This window comes from Sus scrofa, chromosome 7, assembly GCF_000003025.6.
Source record: "Sus scrofa isolate TJ Tabasco breed Duroc chromosome 7, Sscrofa11.1, whole genome shotgun sequence".
Classification (NCBI taxonomy): domain Eukaryota; kingdom Metazoa; phylum Chordata; class Mammalia; order Artiodactyla; family Suidae; genus Sus; species Sus scrofa.
Window position 1 is genome coordinate 19,438,481 of NC_010449.5, and position 17,389 is coordinate 19,455,869.

The window sequence follows — 17,389 nt, forward strand, 5'->3', positions numbered from 1 at the left end:
CAACGCCTTATCAGGTGCGCTTAAAAGGAACCTTCGTGGGACCTGAGTCCTGATGAGGGCCTGGCTCCAAAAGTGCGCTCAGCTCCTGCCCCCCACCCCCACCCCCTCCCCGCCCCGCCCCCACCGGCCGCACCCACCTCTCTCGCAGAGCCCTTGCTGGGTGGCTCCTGGAGCTGAAAAGTCTCTTTCTCCAGCTCCTCTCCCGAAGCTGGAGCAGTGACCAAGGGAAGCAACAAGCTTCTCTCCGGGGAGTGTTTAGGGGCCGGGGTCCACGCCGACGCATTCAGTTTATGGAGCTCCGGGTCCTCCTGCTGCTTCTCCGCTGATGCTGCTGGGCCATCCCCAGCGGAGGAGTTGAAACCTCCCTCGCTGCCACCACCAGGCAGCAAGCCCCAGTCGGTGTACTCGGCGCTCCCTCGGGGCTCCTGCTTACTGCTGGGCTGGAAGAGGTTCTGATCCAGCTCCCTGTAGTCATCCGAGTACTCAGACATCTCCTCCAGGCCCCGATCTTGGCCCAGAAAGGGCAGGTCCTTTCTGATATCTTCAGGCAAGTCCCCCCAGATTCCCGACGGGGAGCCCCTGTTCAGCAGCACCTCGCCCGGGTCCAGCAGCTGCGCGGGCCTCTGGGCTGGCCTGAGCACGAAGGTCAGGTAGGACCTGATGGAGCCCATCTGCTTGGGCTGGCAGTTCTCTTTGTGTGGGCAGCTCACCAGGTAGCAGCGGCCCTCAAACCACCAGGCCAGGTCACAGCTGGCCAGGTCACAGCAGGCGGAGGTGCAGTCCACCACTGGGGTGGTCTGAGGGACCCGCATGATTTTGTTGGTTTCCAAGTTGGGAGAAATGATGGCATTGGAGTAAGTCCTCCCCTCACTGCACTGCATACAGGCACACGCTGCAAATGACACATTCTCCAATAAGGAAGCGAGGCAGGTCACCTCAGGCAAGCAAATACACCACCAGCATCTCCTATAGAAAGTCTACTGCTTTATCTTACAGCCTGTCCATTGACACCCCATTGGATAATCTGTCCCCCATCCCTCTGGCCCCACCCTCCACCCACACAGATTCTTCCACCTGTCTCCACTTCCATCCTCTCTCTTTACAGAATGTTACTCCACTCGGCAAACAGAGGCATTCCTTTCCACGTGTGTACTGCCTTTACACACTGTTTATAATATTTTGCTCCTCACTCCAAATCCAGTTTTATAAAAGTTTACTTTAGGAACAATGTCATATTGTTGCTATTGTTAACTGAATTTTTGTTGTTGTTGTTGTCTTTTAGGGCCACACCTGCGGCATATGGAGGTTCCCAGGCTAGGGGCTGAATCGGACCTGTAGCCACTCGCCTACGCCACAGCCACAGCAATGCCAGATCTGAGCCTCATCTGGGAACTACACCACATCTCATGGCAACATCAGATCCTTAACCCACCGAGCGAGGCCAGGGATTGAACCTGTGTCCTCTTGGATGCTAGTCAGATTTGTTTCTGCTAAACTCCTTAACTGAATTTTTAAAAGTCTTACAGGTTACTCTGATGAGAGGGACATTCTGATGACAGAGAAATAGAAAAGGAGAGAAAAACTTGTCCTAAATATAAATCTATAAAAACTAGCTTCAGAGTTCCCTTGTGACACCACACTGGGTTAATAATCTGGCACTGCCACTGCAGCACTCTGGGTCTCTGCTATGGTATGAGTTTGATCCCTGGCCTGGGAGTTTTCACATGCCATAGGTGTGGCCATAAAAGAAAAACTAGCTTTAATTAAATGCTAAATGATGAACTACAAATATTTCTAGTTGGGCACTAGAGTTGTGCTGTGTAAGTGTTATCTGTGACACAATGGGGCAGGGCCACAAACTCTGTGACCAGTCCGTGACAGAACAACAGAAACTGAGGCTTTTAGAAAGCTCTGTAGCGATTTGTCATTCCCTGACATCCAAAGACAAAATCACTTTTCTCCTTTTTTGTTTCTTGTGTAAAACAAAGAAGGTCGCCCACCGTCCAGTTCTACAAGGATTAAGTCATTACCCACTACAGTACACCCGGAAAAGAATTCAGGATGAAAAACAGGATGAGGCACTCTCTCCTTTGGAAAAACAAGCCCCTTAGATAGTTAGATGCATATCTCAGGAAGAATTTTAATAAGCCCAGATTCTTCCATCTTCCCATACACAGGAAAGCACTAAAATCATTAACTGAGATATCTGGTCCTTAGGATGAGCGGTAATCTTTCACCACGATCTATGCTGACTATATGTATTCCCCAGCAAAAAACTGTATGTACACCAGCTTCTCCCCTACCTCTCGAGAGCAGTTCCCTTAGAGCTACTAAGAGGCTGCTTCCAAGGCTGTAGTCCTCAGGAAGGTCTCCGAATAAAGCTGAAACCCATAACTCTTCCACTGGGCATTTTTCTTTCAGTAGGTAATTTTCACCTATATTTTACCAAAGAATCAGTCTGTAGTGGACTGGAAATAAAAACAAATTGGTCCCTCACCACATATAGTTTGAGAGGCACTATGCTGCTGAACTCAGAACAGCAAAGGATCTCTTTCCTAGTAAGGGCTTATCACTGATCATTCTCTTAATGAGTGGTACTTTTTTCATAGTGACAGAGAGTACTTCTAACTAGAGGTAAGAGATGGTTAAATATAGTATAAGAATCATCTTTTTTTTTTCTTTTCTATGGCTGCTCCCATGGCATAAGGAAGCTCCTGGGCCAAGGACTGAATCTGAGCCACAGTTGCAACCTATGCCACAGCTGCAGCAATGCCTGATCCTTAACCCACTGCACAGGCTGGGGATCAAACCCATGCTTCCACAGAGACAAGCCAGATCATTAACCTGCTGTGCCACAGCAGGAATTCCAAAAAATTTTACTTTTTTTAACTTTTACGACATCATCATTATACATTTTTAAGAATCATTCAAGGTCAAACATTGACTCCATAGGAAAGTATAATTGGTCTGATTCAATAAAAATTATATATAATAGATACACATCTTTCCCAAAGAATAAGCTGGCAACAAATGAACTGAACTGTTCAACTGAAATGAAATTTTCTCAATCCTTCACAGTGTGGAAACAAGGGCTCTATATGGTCTCTGAACTTCTTTCTCGATTTAGCTGTGAACCTAAAATCACTCGAAAAATAAAAGTTTATGAATTAAAAAAAAAAATTTTCTCAATCCAAATCTACTTTTAAAAAATCACCTTAGTAGCTTTAGGCTTTAATTTTCTAAAGAAAATCTTAATCTCACTATACGGAGAAGAGAAAAAATAAATTCTTTCAAACATAACAAAACAGAATTTCTAATTAAGGTCAAGAGATAAAGAAACGTGGAGAGATGGAATTAAGATGGCAGAGTAGAAGGACTGCAGCTCACCAAAATTACAACCAACTGCTGAACAACCTTCACCCAAATAGACTGCAAACTATCACAAAAGATATCCTACTCCACAAGACAAAGAGGAGGCCACACATCAAGACAGGAGGAGGGTCGATTATAAGATATAAGCAACTCTATGCCTGCTGGGTGGGCAGCCCACAGACTGGAAAGTAACTGTATCACAGAGACGCACCTACAGGGGTGAGAGTTCTGAGCCCCTCGTCAGGTGCCCATGCCTGGGGATCTGGCATTGGGAGGAGGAGCCCCTAGAACATTTGGCATTGAAGGCCAATGGGGCTTGTGTGCAGGAGCTCCATGGTACTGGGCAAAGCGGAGACCACAGTCTTGAAAGGCGCATACTGGGATTCCTGTGCACCGGGTCCCAGGGCAAAGCAGAGTCTCCATAGGAATCTGAGTCAGAACTGAGTGCAGTTCTTGGAGGATCTTCTAGGAAAACAGGGGGTGTCTGTGGCTCATTGTGGGAGAAGGACATTGGAGGAAAAGGTCTCGGGAATAATCATCAGTGTGTGCTCCTCTAGAGCTGGGTATTTTTGGAAAAATCTGGCCCCACTCATCAGTGCTGAGATGTCCCAGGCCAGACAATAATCCAGGTTGGATCAAAGCTCCACCCTTCAGTAAACAGGCTGCCTAAAGAGCCCCCAGGCACCCAGCTGCATCTAATATTTCTTATGCAGAGACAAAGCCCCACCCACCAGAGGGATAAGAATCAGCTCCACCTACCAGTGAGCAGGCACAAGTCCCTCCCATCAGGAAGCCTACAGCAAGCCCCTGTATCAACTTCAGTCACAAGGGGGACAGACATCAGAAGCAAGAGAGGCTACAACTGTATTGTCTGGAAAAAGACCACACCAAAAATCTATACATAATGAAAAGACAGAGGGTTATGACTCAGATAAGGGAGCAAGGAAAAAAACCCAGAAAAACAGCTAAGTGATCTGGAGATTATCAGTCTCCAGGGAAAAGACTTTAGATTGATGATGCTGAAGATGATGCAAGACATTGGAAATAAACTAGAAGCAAAGATTGATAATTTACAGGAAACATTAAGCAAAGAAATGCAAGATTTAAGGATTAAGCAAGCAGAGAGGCAAAATACAATAATTGAAATGAAAAAATTCATTAGAAGCAACCAACAGCAGAATGCAGGAAGCAGAAGAACAAATAAGCAAGGTGGAGACAGACTAGTAGAAATCACTGATGCAGAACAGAAAAGAGAAAAAAGATTGAAAAGAAATGAAGATAGTCTAAGTGAACTCTGGGACAATGTTAAATGCACCAACATCCATATTATAGGGGTGCCAAAAGGAGAAGAGAGAGAGAAAGGGATAGAAAAAATATTCAAAGAGATAATAACCAAAAACTACCCTAACATGGGAAAGGAACCACTCACTCAAATCCAGGAAGGACAACAAGTACCATATAAAATAAACCCAAGGAGGAACACCCTGAGACACATATTAATCAAACTGACCAAAATTAAAGACAAAGAGAAAACACTGAAAGCAGTTAGGGAAAAGAAACAACATACAAGGACCCTGAGAAGGTTATCAGCAGATTTTTCAGCAGAAACTGCAAGCCAGAAGGGAGTAGCATGATACACCTAAGTCATGAAAGGAAAAAACCTCCAAACAAGATTACTCTATCAGCAAGGCTCTCATTCAGATTTGAAGGAGAAATCAAAAGCTCTACAGATAAGCAAAAACTAAGAGAATTCAGCAACACTAAACCAGCTTTACAACAAATACTAAAGGAACTTCTCTAGGTGGAAAAGAAAAGACCACAACTAGAAACAAAAATATTACAAATGACAAGGCTCACCAGCAAAGGCATACATATAGTAGAGGTAGAAAATCATCCATACACAAATATGCTACCAATATCAGAAACTGTGGAGTTCCCGTCGTGGCGCAGTGGTTATCGAATCCGACTAGGAACCATGGGGTTGCGGGTTCGGTCCCTGCCCTTGCTCAGTGGGTTAACGATCTGGCGTTGCCGTGAGCTGTGGTGTAGGTTGCAGACGCAGCTTGGATCCCGTGTTGCTATGGCTCTGGCGTAGGCCGGTGGCTACAGCTCCGGTTGGACCCCTAGCCTGGGAACCTCCATATGCTGTGGGAGTGGCCCAAGAAATAGCAAAAAAAAAATCAGAAACTGTGAGAAGAGGAGGGTACAAATGCAGGACACTGGAGATACACTTGCAATTAAGAGACCAACAACTTAAAACAAAATTGTATATATATAGACTCCTATATCAAAACTTCAGGGTAACTGTGATCCAAAAATCTACAGTAGATACACACACAAATAAGAAAAATCAACTCAAATACAATACCAAAAATACTCATCAAATCACAAGAGGAGAGAGTAAGAGAAGGGAAGAAAAAAGAGCAACAAAAACAAATCTAAAACAGTTAATAAAATGGCAATAAGAACATACATATCAATAATTACCTTAAATGTAAATAGACTAAATGTCCCAACCAAAAGGCATAGACTGGCTGAATGTATACGAAAACAAGACACATATATGTGCTGTCTTCAAGAGACCTATTTCACTTCTAGGGACACATACAAATTTAAAGTGAGAGGATGGAAGAAAATATTCCATGCAAATGGGAATGAAAAGAAAGCTGGAATAGCAATATTCATATCAGACAAAATAGACCTTAAAATAAAGAATATTAGAGACAAAGAAGGACATTACATAATGATCAAAGGATCAATCCAAGAAGAACATGTAACAATTGTAAATATATATGAACCCAACATAAAAGCACCTCAATATATAAGGCAACTGCTAACAACCTTAAAAGAAGAAATTGACATTTACACAATAATAGCAGGGGACTTTAACACCCCACTTACAGCAATGGACAGATCATCCAGAATCAACAAGGAAACACAGGCTGTAAATGAAGCATTAGACCAGGTGGACTTAATGGATATTTACAGGACATTCCATTTTATAAGCAGCAGAATACACATTCTTCTCAAGTGCACAGTGAACATTCTCTAGGATTGATCACATTCTGGGCCACAAATCAAGCTTCAGTAACTTTAAGAAAATTGAAATCATATCTAGCATCTTTTCTGACCACAATGCTATATGACTAGAAATCAACAACAAGAAAAAAACTGTTAAAAACACAAACATGTGGAGACTAAACAACATGCTACTAAACAACCAGTGGATCACTGAAGAAATCAAAGAGGAAATTAAAAAATACCTAGAAGTAAATGATAACAAAGATAGCACACTCCAAAACCTATGGGATGCAGCAAAAGCAGTTTTAAGAGGGAGGTTTATAGCAATACAAGCCTACCTCAGAAAACAAGAAAAAGCTCAAATAAAAAACTTAACTTTACATCTAAAGCAACTAGAGAGAGAAGAACAGACAAGACCTAAAGTTAGCAGAAGGAAAGATATCATAAAGATCAGAGCAGAAATCAATGAAATAGAAACGAAGAAAACCATAGAAAAGATCAATGAAACGAAAAGCTGGTTCTTTGAAAAGATCAACAAAATTGATAAACCCTTAGCCAGACCCATTAAGAAAAAAGAGAGAGGACCCAAATCAATAAAATTAGAAATGAAAAAGGAGAAGTTACAATGGACATCACAGAAATACAAAGGATCATAAGAGACTACTACAAGCAACTATATACCAATAAAATGGAAAACCTAGAAGAAATGGACAAATTCTTAGAGACATACAATCTGCCAAAACTAAACCATGAAGAAATAGAAAAGATGAATGGACCAATCAGAAGTACTGAAACTGAAAATGATTAAAAAACTTCCAACAAACTAAAGTCCAGGACCAGACAGCTTCACAGGTGAACATTTAGAAAAGTGCTAATGCCTATTTTTTTAAAACTCTTCCAAAAAATCACAGAGGAGGGAACATTCCCAAACTCATTCTATGAGGCCACATTACCCTGATATGAAAACCAGACAAAGATACTACAAAAAAAAAAAAAAGAAGAAAGAAAGAAAATTACAGGGCAATTTCACTGATGAACATAGATGCAAAAATCCTCAACAAAATACTATGAAACTGAATCCAGCAATACATTAAAGGAATTGTACATCATGATCAAGTGGGATTTATCCCAGGGATGCAAGGATTCTTCAATATCCACAAATCAATCAGTGTTATACACCACATTAACAAACTGAAGAATAAAAACCATGTGATCCTCTCAATAGATGGAGAAAAAACTTTTGACAAAATCCAACACCCATTTCTGATAAAAACCCTCTAAAAGGTGGGCATAGAGGGAACCTACCTCAATATGACAAACCCACAGCTAACATCATTCTCAATGGTGAAAAGCTGAAAGAATTCCCCTGAGATCGGGAACAAGACAAAGATGTCTGCTCTCATTCAACATAGTTTTGGAAGTCCTACCATGGCAAACAGAGAAGAAAAAGAAATAAAAGGAATCCAAATTGGAAAGGAAGAGGTAAAATATCACTTGGATTGGAAAAATCAATACTATCAATATGACTATACTACCCAAGGCAATCTACAGATTCAGTGCAATCCCTATCAAATTACCACAGAACTAGAACAAAAAAAATTTTTTTGGCTTTTTGCCATTTTTAGGACTGCTCCCGCAGCATTTGGAAGTTCCCAGGCTAGGAGTCTAATTGGAGCTGTAGCCACCGGCCTACGCCAGAGCCACAGCAACATGGGATCTGACCGTGTCTGCAACCTACACCATGGCTAACAGCAACACCAGATCCTTAACCCACTGATCAAGGCCAGGGATCGAACCCCCAAACCTCATGGTTCCTAGTCGGATTTGTTAACCACTGAGCCACGATGGGAACTCCTAGAACAAAATATTTTAAAGTTTGTTTGGAAGCACAAAAAAACCAGAATAGCCAAAGGCCTCCTGAGGAAAAAAAAAATGGAGCTGGGGGAATTGGGCTCCCTGACTTCAGACTATACTACAAAACTACAGTTATCAAAACCACATGGTACTGGCACAAAGACAGAAATATAGATCAGTGGAACAGGATAGAAAGCCCAGAATTAAACTCATGCACCTACAGTCAACAAATCTATGATGAAGAGGCAAGAATATACAATGGAGAAAAGAGTCACTTCAATAAATAGTGCTGGGAAAAGTGGACAGCTACATGTAAAAGAACAAAATTAGAACATTTCCTAATACCATACACAAAAATAAACTCAAAATGGATTAAGTAGCAAAACATAAGACCGGATACTATAAAACTTTTAGAGGAAAACACAGGCCAAACACTCTCTGACATACCACAGCAACGTCTTCTCAGACCCACCTCCTAGAGTAATGACAATAAAAACAAAATTAGGGAGTTCCCGTCGTGGCGCAGTGGTTAACGAATCCGACTAGGAACCATGAGGTTGCGGGTTCCATCCCTGCCCTTGCTCAGTGGGTTAACGATCCGGCGTTGCCGTGAGCTGTGGTGTAGGTTGCAGACACAGCTCGGATCCCGCGTTGCTGTGGCTCTGGCGTAGGCCAGTGGCTACAGCTCCGATTCAACCCCTAGCCTGGGAACCTCCATATGCCGCGGGAGCGGCCCAAGAAATAGCAACAACAACAACAACAACAACAAAAAGACAAAAAACAAAAACAAAACAAAATTAAACAAATGAGACTCGATTAAACTTAAAAGTTTCTGCACAGCAGGAGTTCCCATCGTGGCGCAGTGGTTAATGAATCTGACTAGGAACCAAGAGGTTTCGGGTTCGGTCCCTGCCCTTGCTCATTGGGTTAACAATCGGGCGTTGCCGTGGCGTAGGTTGCAGACTCGACTCATCCCGCGTTGCTGTGGCTCTGGCGTAGGCTGGCAGCTGCAGCTCTGATTCGACCCCTAGCCTGGGAACCTCCATATGCCGTGGGAGCGGCCCAAGAAATAGCAAAAAGACAAAAAAAAAAAAAAGTTTCTGCACAGCAAAGGAAACCCTAAACAAAACAAAAAGACAACACATGGAATGGGAGAAAATCTTTGCAAATGAATTGACTGACAAGGGATTAATCTCCAAAATTTATGAACACTACCTGCAGCTCCATACCAAAAAAACAAATAACCCTATCTAAAAATGGGCAGAAGATCTAAACAGACATTTCTCCATAGAAGACATATGGATGGCCAAAAAACACATGAAAAGATGTTCAACATCACTAATTATTCGAGAAATGCAAATCAAAACCACTGTGAGATACCACCTTACACTGGCCAGAATGGCTGTCATCAAAAAGTCTACAAACAGTAAATGCTGGAGAGGGTGTGGAGAAAAGGGAACCCTACTACACCGTTGGTAGGGATATAATTTGGTGTAACCACTGTGGAAAACAGTATGGAGATTCCTCAGAAAGCTAAAAATAGAACTACCATTTGTTCCAGCAATCCCACTCCTGGACATCGATCCATGGCTTGAAAAGACACATGTACTCTGATGTTCATTGCAGCACTATTTGCAAGGCCAAGACAGAGGAGTGGATCAAGAAGATGTGGTACATATACACAATAGAATATTACTCGGCCATTAAAAGGAACGAAATACCAGCATTTTTAGCAACATGGATGGACCTAGAAATTATCATGCTAAGTGAAGTCATACAATGAGACACCAGCATCAAAAGCTATCACTGACATGTGGAACCTGAAAAAAGGACAAAATGAACTTCTTTGTAGAACAGATACTGACTCACAGACTTTGAAAAATTTATGTTTTCCAAAGGAGACAGTTTGGGGGGGTGGGGGGATGCGCTGAGGTTATGCGATGGAAACCCTATAAAATTGGATTGTGATGATCATTGTACAACTATAAATGTAATAAACTCATTGAGTTAAAAAAAGAGAGATAAGGAAAAGTATAAAATAGGTAGGCAGCCTTCACTCCCAACTCTGCTCTCAAATTATTGCCTTTATTTATAAAGATACCACTACATCCCTGCATAGCCTTTAAACCAAGACCCAAGCTAGACATTTCTTTCAAACACAAAGGACAGGATATGCTTTATTTCCCTTGAAAATACTGATGGACAATATGACTCATAAAAACTATCATGTTTCATTTCTGGCTTTGGCCACTAGAAGCTTAAAAACCAACTTGTAAAACTGTGTCACAGAAAATGACTGTGTGGCGAAAAGGCTGTGATCCTGGAACAAGGAAATTGTTACTGGTGGGAGATTAGCTTAGCAGTAGCCCTTCAACACCAAGCTTAAAGTGGTTTTCCAACAAACTGGAGGTGGAGATCCCTATATACCTCTGGGACAGATCATCCTTTTATTGTGCAAAAAATCACCTAAATTGGCTGTTTAGAGATACATACCCTAAGCAGAGATTTGAATGCTAAGTAAAGAAGTTTGAAAAGGTGGGATTCCCAACAATTAAACTGTTCTTCCTTGGGCTATAATTACTTTAAAATCTATTAGACTCACTCAAGAAAGTTCTTGAGGAGCCCAGAGAACACTCGCATGTTTGTCCCTCTACAAATTCCCAACCCAATCCATGAACCCAGTCGTAGGTGGGGAATCAGACATGACTTACTAGGCACCACCAAAACTCTAATCAGACTTACAGTCTAGAAGGCTGATCCCTATCCCCGGCAATGAGGTGCCTGGGAGACCAGTTAAACAATTTGTTATGGGATGTTTCTTTTTTTCTTTTTCTTTTCTTTCTTTCTTTCTTTTTTTTTTTTTTTTTTTTTTTTTTTTTGTCTTTTTAGGGCTGCACTCGCAGCATATGGAGGTTCCCAGGCTAGGGGTCTAATTGGAGCTGTAGCTGCCAGCCTACACCACAGCAATGCCAGATCTGAGCTGCGTCTGCAACCTACACCACAGCTCACGGCAACGCCAGATCCTTAACCGACTGAGCAAGGCCAGGGATCGAACCCTAAACCTCATGGTTCCTAGTTGGATTCTTTCCCGCTGCGCCTCGAAAGTCATGGGATGTTTCTTTACAACTTCCCTCTCCCCCCACCCAAACCACTACCCACATTCCTAAGGATGTCGCCCCTCCCAACCCTTGAATACTGACTTAGCCCAAGAACAAACCTGTGCTAAAAATAGAAACTACTCCTTTCCATAAAACAAACTGCTCCCTAAGCCACAGGGAGTTTTCTCACAGTGCTCCTGGCCAGCCTGCTGGTCAATAAAACCCACTTGAAGTTTTGGCACTCTGACCTCCTGCCTCTTTGATTTTCCTCTCTAACACATGGTAGGCACTGCATGATTGTTGACACATCAATAAAATCATTGATTAGCATCTTGGCAGAGGCAAAGAGGATAGACAGGATAGACAGAAGAGACAGGAAAACTCTATCATTACTGGGGTTCAGTAACTCAGGAATTTTGAATTAAGGAACATCTCACAAGAAAAAAAGACAAAAAGCAGCGGAAGAGTGGGGATTTGAGAGGAAAAAAGAATCTTCAAACATTAATGACAGAAGATTTTCCAGAGTACAGAGTGCACTAACCATAGAACACAGGAACTGTCAGGCATACTGGGCGGTGGTGAGTTTAATCAGATGAATGGATGGCGTGGGGAGAGGACCCTACGGGGACGTTCCCAACGGTAGCATTTTCCAAAGTGGCCCTGGTATAAAACTGCGCTTGCAAATATTTAGATGTTTCAGAATCCTGAGCCACACCCATTGGAAGTGCTGATTCAGCAGGTCTGGATGGGGCTTAGGAAACCACATTTTAACAAGGCTCACTCTTGAGTAAACCTCAGGATGGTTTTACCACACTTTGGTAAACCCTGGATATAACTAGTTTTTCTGGCCAAATCTCCACCCTCTCAGTCTTTGCTAAGTTCAAAGGGGCGTGGCTGGCCTTGGCTGGCCTCAATGAGGCATGGATCACCAGAGTTGACGCTCGCTCACCCGAGACTTTAAGCCGAGGGTGTGTCCAGAGTAAACAAGCAGACTACATGAAAATAAACAGTAATGATTAAAAGAGAGTCTGTTGTTTGCTTTCCAAAAAGATCTACTCTGCAATTCTTTTAAACAAACACATGAAGTTTCCCTAGTATACATGAAGGGTGATTTTATTTTCCCAAAAGTAGTTGTGATAAAAATGTACGTGGGAAGTTCCTGTTGTGGCGCAACAGAAACGAATCTGACTAGTCTCTGTGAGGCTGTGAGTTTGATCCCCGGCTTCACTCAGTGGGTTGGGAATCCGGCATTGTTGTGAGCTGTGGTGTAGATCGCAGATGGGGCTTGTATCCTGCATTGCTATGGCTGTGGCGTAGGCTGGCAGTTGCAGCTCCAATTGGATCTCTGGCCTGGAAACTTCCATATGCCATGGGTGTGGCCCTAAAAAGCAAAGCAAAAAAAAGGTCTATGGAGAGTTATGTCCACATCCTTGTGAAGGCAGCATTTATGTAAATATTTGAAATTCTTCTGTTTCAGAAATTTTCTACTCCCACCCCCCCAAAATGCAATACCTGTTTCCAGAAGCTACTTATGCATGCTGTCTGCCTTTTATATGTGAAATACGTCTGTCGGAAAGCAAACACACAGCATCTTCATTTCCTCAGGTTGATCTGAGTTGCTTAAACCAAAGACAGGAAGCTCAAGCGTGACACTGGTGTCTCCAGGGTAACATTTTCATACCTGTAAAGGTCACCAGTAGCAGCAATGAAGAGAGCACACCTGTGGGGGGCGCCATTCTTCCTCACACAGTGGGTGGGGGTAGGCTTCTGAGATGGCCCTGCGTAGCCTTTGGTGCGGGCTTCCTTTGCTGTTTCTTAGGAGCCAGATTTGGCCTCAAGAACTTCAAAGGGAAAACAGAAAAAGAGAGAGGAAGGAAGAAAAGAACAGGTAAAAGCAGAAACATACAGTTATTTCCATCATTTATTCACGGCAATGGGACGCCTGTCTTGTTAACACTCCCAGGGCCATAGTGGGGTTCAGGGCAGGACACCCCAAATTGTGCCACTTTGGCATGTGAATTATTTCAAGCTCAAAACAATCAAGGTCCAAAGGACTCAGAAACACTGACCTTCCCTCTAAGAGCCTAATTTAGCTAGAGGACCTTTTCTGGGAAGGGAGTTATCACCGAAAGTAAATAGAGTATAACATTAACCAGCGGTGCAGACAGAAGGACACATCAAAAATCTGTTAAAATTCCTCTCTGTGCTCCACGGTCTCTGTATGACACAGCAAACGCTTGTTCACCAGACATCTGCTCCTTTCCATCTTCCTGTGAATTGTCTTCCTTCCCCGTGAAGTTCCAGACCCTACCTCCTTCTCTTTAGCCCAGGAGGACATACATGCCTTGTTTTACTCGACTCTCATTTTACCTGGAATCTCTCACATTATGTGGATTTCCTTTATGTATGTAATTAAATTCAGTTTTTCTCTGGTTGATCTGCCATATGTCATTTTAATTATCTGACCCGTCAAAAGTACCAAGAGGGGAAGGGGGAAATTTTCCCCTCCCTAACAACCGTATCTCAGGCAGACCATCCATTCAGACTTTGTTCAAATGACAAGTACAGTTCCTAAGAAAAGAGAAAGGATTTCTCATGCTTTCTCCCCTTATAAGCCCAAACCTTTGAAATAAAGTGGAATCAATCATAGTGCTATGTGCAATCAATTCTAACATGTACACATTTTTACATTTTACCATCTCGGAAATCAAGATGTCTAAGTCGGCCAAGCACTGGGCAGAAAATAATGCCACTGCTTGTGCACATGTGTGCACTGGGTAGAACCGCTGTCAGAGGCTTTGAAAGAAAGCAACGCAAAGCATTCTTTTCAGAAATGCTGCACCCCCAGTGCCCATGATGGCACAGAGGCAACATTGTGTGGACAAAACCCAAATCTCACTAAGTGCCTCGACAAGTGATTCAGCAGAAATGGACCGGGATGGTCAAGAAATTTAAGAATACCTCAATGGGAAGTTCCCTTTGTGGTAAAGCAGAAATGAATCCAACTAGTGTCCATGAGGATGTGAGTTCTATCCCTGGCCTCGCTCAGTGGGTTAAGGATCCAGTGTTGCCTTGAGCTGTGGTATAGATCACAAATGAAACTTGGATCCCGCATGGCTGTGGCTGTGGTGTAGGTCAGCAGGTGTAGCTCCGATTCAATCCCTAGCTTGGGAACCTCCAGATACCGAAGGTGTGGCCCTAAAAAGACAAAAAAAAAAAAAAAAAAAAAAAAAAACCAACCTTAATGGATGTTCACCTGTATTTCCTTTTTAAATAGGCACAAAAACGATTTAATATAAATATCTGCCTAAAGCAACACCTCCAAAATCTCTTCCAACGTGTAGAAATAGTCTACAGAATAAGAAAGTGATTTGCTATGGTATAATTGACAGGAATTTTTCTTCCTTCACAGTATTTAAAATAATGATATGGAGTTCCCATGGTGGCACAGCAGAAACGAATCCAACTAGGAACCATGAGGTTACGGGTTCAATCCCTGGCCTCGCTCAGTAGGTTAAGGAACCGGCCTTGCCCTGTGATGTGGCATAGGTTGCAGACAAGGCTCGGATCTGGCATTGCTGTGGCTCTGGCGTAGGTCAGCGGCCACAACTCTGATTAGACCCCCAGCCTGGGAACCTCCATATGCTGCAGGTGTGGCCCTAAAAAGACATAAGGCAAAAAAATAAATAAATAAATAAATAAATAAATGAAATAATGATGCATCTCACAATCACCAGCATCTTAGATTCAATTAACTAGAGTAAAACTAGCACTTTATTTTTGCCTGGCACTTTCTTCAATGTGATTGTCACAACAACCCTGGCAATATTACTATCTATGCTTTAGATAATATGAAGATGATGAAACTGAGGCTGGAAAAAGTTCACTGATTTGCTCGAGGCTGATTTGCTTCTTGATTTGCTCAAGAAGAACCAGAACTGGGAGGTCAGACTTTTGATCTTTTGGCAGATGCTCTTCTGCAATGTACCGTTATAACCACATTGTATCTGGAAAGCAATTATCTTGTGCAAATCTGCAGTGCTCAGCAACCAAAGCTTTTCCTATTCTCAACATCATATCTTAGGCTCCTTTATTCAGTGCACTACTATAAGCAAATAATGGATCTCCATTTCCTCAACACTGAAAGGCATATGAACTTTTTTTTAGGGTTTTTTTTTTTTTTTTTTTTTTGGATGCACCCAACAACCATGTGGAAGTTCCTGGGCCAGGGATTGAACTCAAGCCAGTCTCAACTCAACTTACGTCACAGATGTTGCAGTGCCAGATCCTGAATCCAGTGAGCCACAAGGAACGTCCAGAAAGGCATATGGACTTGATGTTATCAAAAATCTTTTCCGCTCTAATAGTCTGTAGGTTTTGTTTTTTAAAATACATATTTAGGGAAAAAAATAAATAAAATGCATATTTAGGGGGAGTTCCCATTATGGCTCAGTGGTTAATGAACCCAACTAGTTCCATGAGGACTCGGGTTCGATCCCTGGACTGGCTCAGTGGGTTAAGGATCCAGCGTTGCCATGAACTGTGGTGTAGGTTGCAGGCGCAGCTTGGTTCTGACATTGCTGTGGCTTTGGTGTAGCTTTGGAGCTACTGCTCCGATTCGACCCTTAACCTGGAAACCTCCATGTGCTGTGGATGCAGCTCTAAAAAGACAAATAAATAAATAAATATAAATAAAATATGTATTTAGGGAGTTCCTTGGTAGTCTAGTGGTTAAGGATTTGGGGTTACCACTGGTGTGGTATGGGTTCAGTCCCTCACTTGGGAATTTCTACTTGCCATGGGTGTAGCCAAAAAATAATAATAATAAAATAAATAAAAATCAAAAGAAAGTTTAAATACATGCTAAATATCTCATGGGTTAAATTATGTTTTGACATATGTTTTCCTTTTGATCTTTATAATAACTCTCTTTGCAGGAAGAGTCCTTATTATTCCCATTTTATATGAAGGAAAAATGGGTTGTAATTTTTTTTTCCTTTTTCAGCCACACCCATGGCATATGGAATTTCTCTGGGCCAGGGACTGAATCTGAGCTGCATCTGCAGCCTTTGCCACAGCTGCAGCAACACTGGATCCTTAACCCACTGTGCCACAGCAGGAACTCCCTTAATATTTTTTTGGCCACACCCATGGCATGTGAAGTTCTTGGGCCAGGGATTGAACCCAAGCCACAGTAGAGACCTGAGCCACAGCAATGACAATGCCAGATCCTTAACCTGCTGAGCTACTGGGGAACTCCAGAAACCAAGTTTTAGAGTCAGTCCTGAGACTCTGGATCTGAAACCTGCGGCCCCAATCCTCCATAATAGCTCTGGGAAGTTAGCATGTTCTACCCTGGGTTACTAAGAAGACCCTCCTTCCTTATTACTCAACCTCTGAATTGCCCAATTCTTTTGTTTGTTTGTTTGTTTGTTTGTTTTAGGCAAGAAATAGATTTATTAAGATACGACGCTTGTGAGATATGCAAGCAGGCAGGCAAGGAGGCTCTGCCTTATCTGATTCTCTTGATAGAGTCATGGCCTCTCCTGCTGCTTGCCTCTGCCTGACTTCCTGTTGCTTGCCTCTGCCTGCCTTCCTGTTGCCTTATGTCCTCATTAAAGGGGAGGAAAACTATTAAAGAATTCACAGAGGAGTTCCCATTGTGGCGCAGTGGAAATGAATCCAACAAGGAACCATGAGGTGGTGGGTTTGATCCCTGGCCTCACTCAGTGGGTTAAGGATCTGGCATTGCCGTAAGCTGTGGTGTAGATCGCAGATGAGGCTGGGATCCGGCGTTGCTGTTGCTGTGGTGTAGGCCGGCAGCTATAGCTCTGATTCTACCCCGGCCTGGGAACCTCCATAGGCCGAAGGTTTGGCCCTAAAAAAAAAAAATAAAAAAACAAACAAAAAGAATTCACAGAGAAAGGCTCACTAGCTTTCTAAAAATTTCAATCAAAGGTAGAGTTGAATTTGAGTGGTAAAATAGGGCTCTTAAAATAAGGTTTGGAGTTTCCGTTGTGGCGCAGTGGTTAACGAATCCGACT

General features: G+C 42.6%; 1 protein-coding gene across 1 annotated transcript in view; it reads right to left on the minus strand.

Annotated features, from left to right (window-relative positions):
- Positions 1-17,389, minus strand: part of KIAA0319 (KIAA0319 ortholog) — a 104,481-nt gene that overhangs the window by 55,292 nt on the left and 31,800 nt on the right. The window contains 2 exon segments of the mRNA XM_005665630.3: positions 138-892; positions 13,027-13,186. Of these exon segments, the coding sequence (XP_005665687.2) occupies positions 138-892; positions 13,027-13,081 (810 nt within the window). The 5' untranslated portion in view covers positions 13,082-13,186.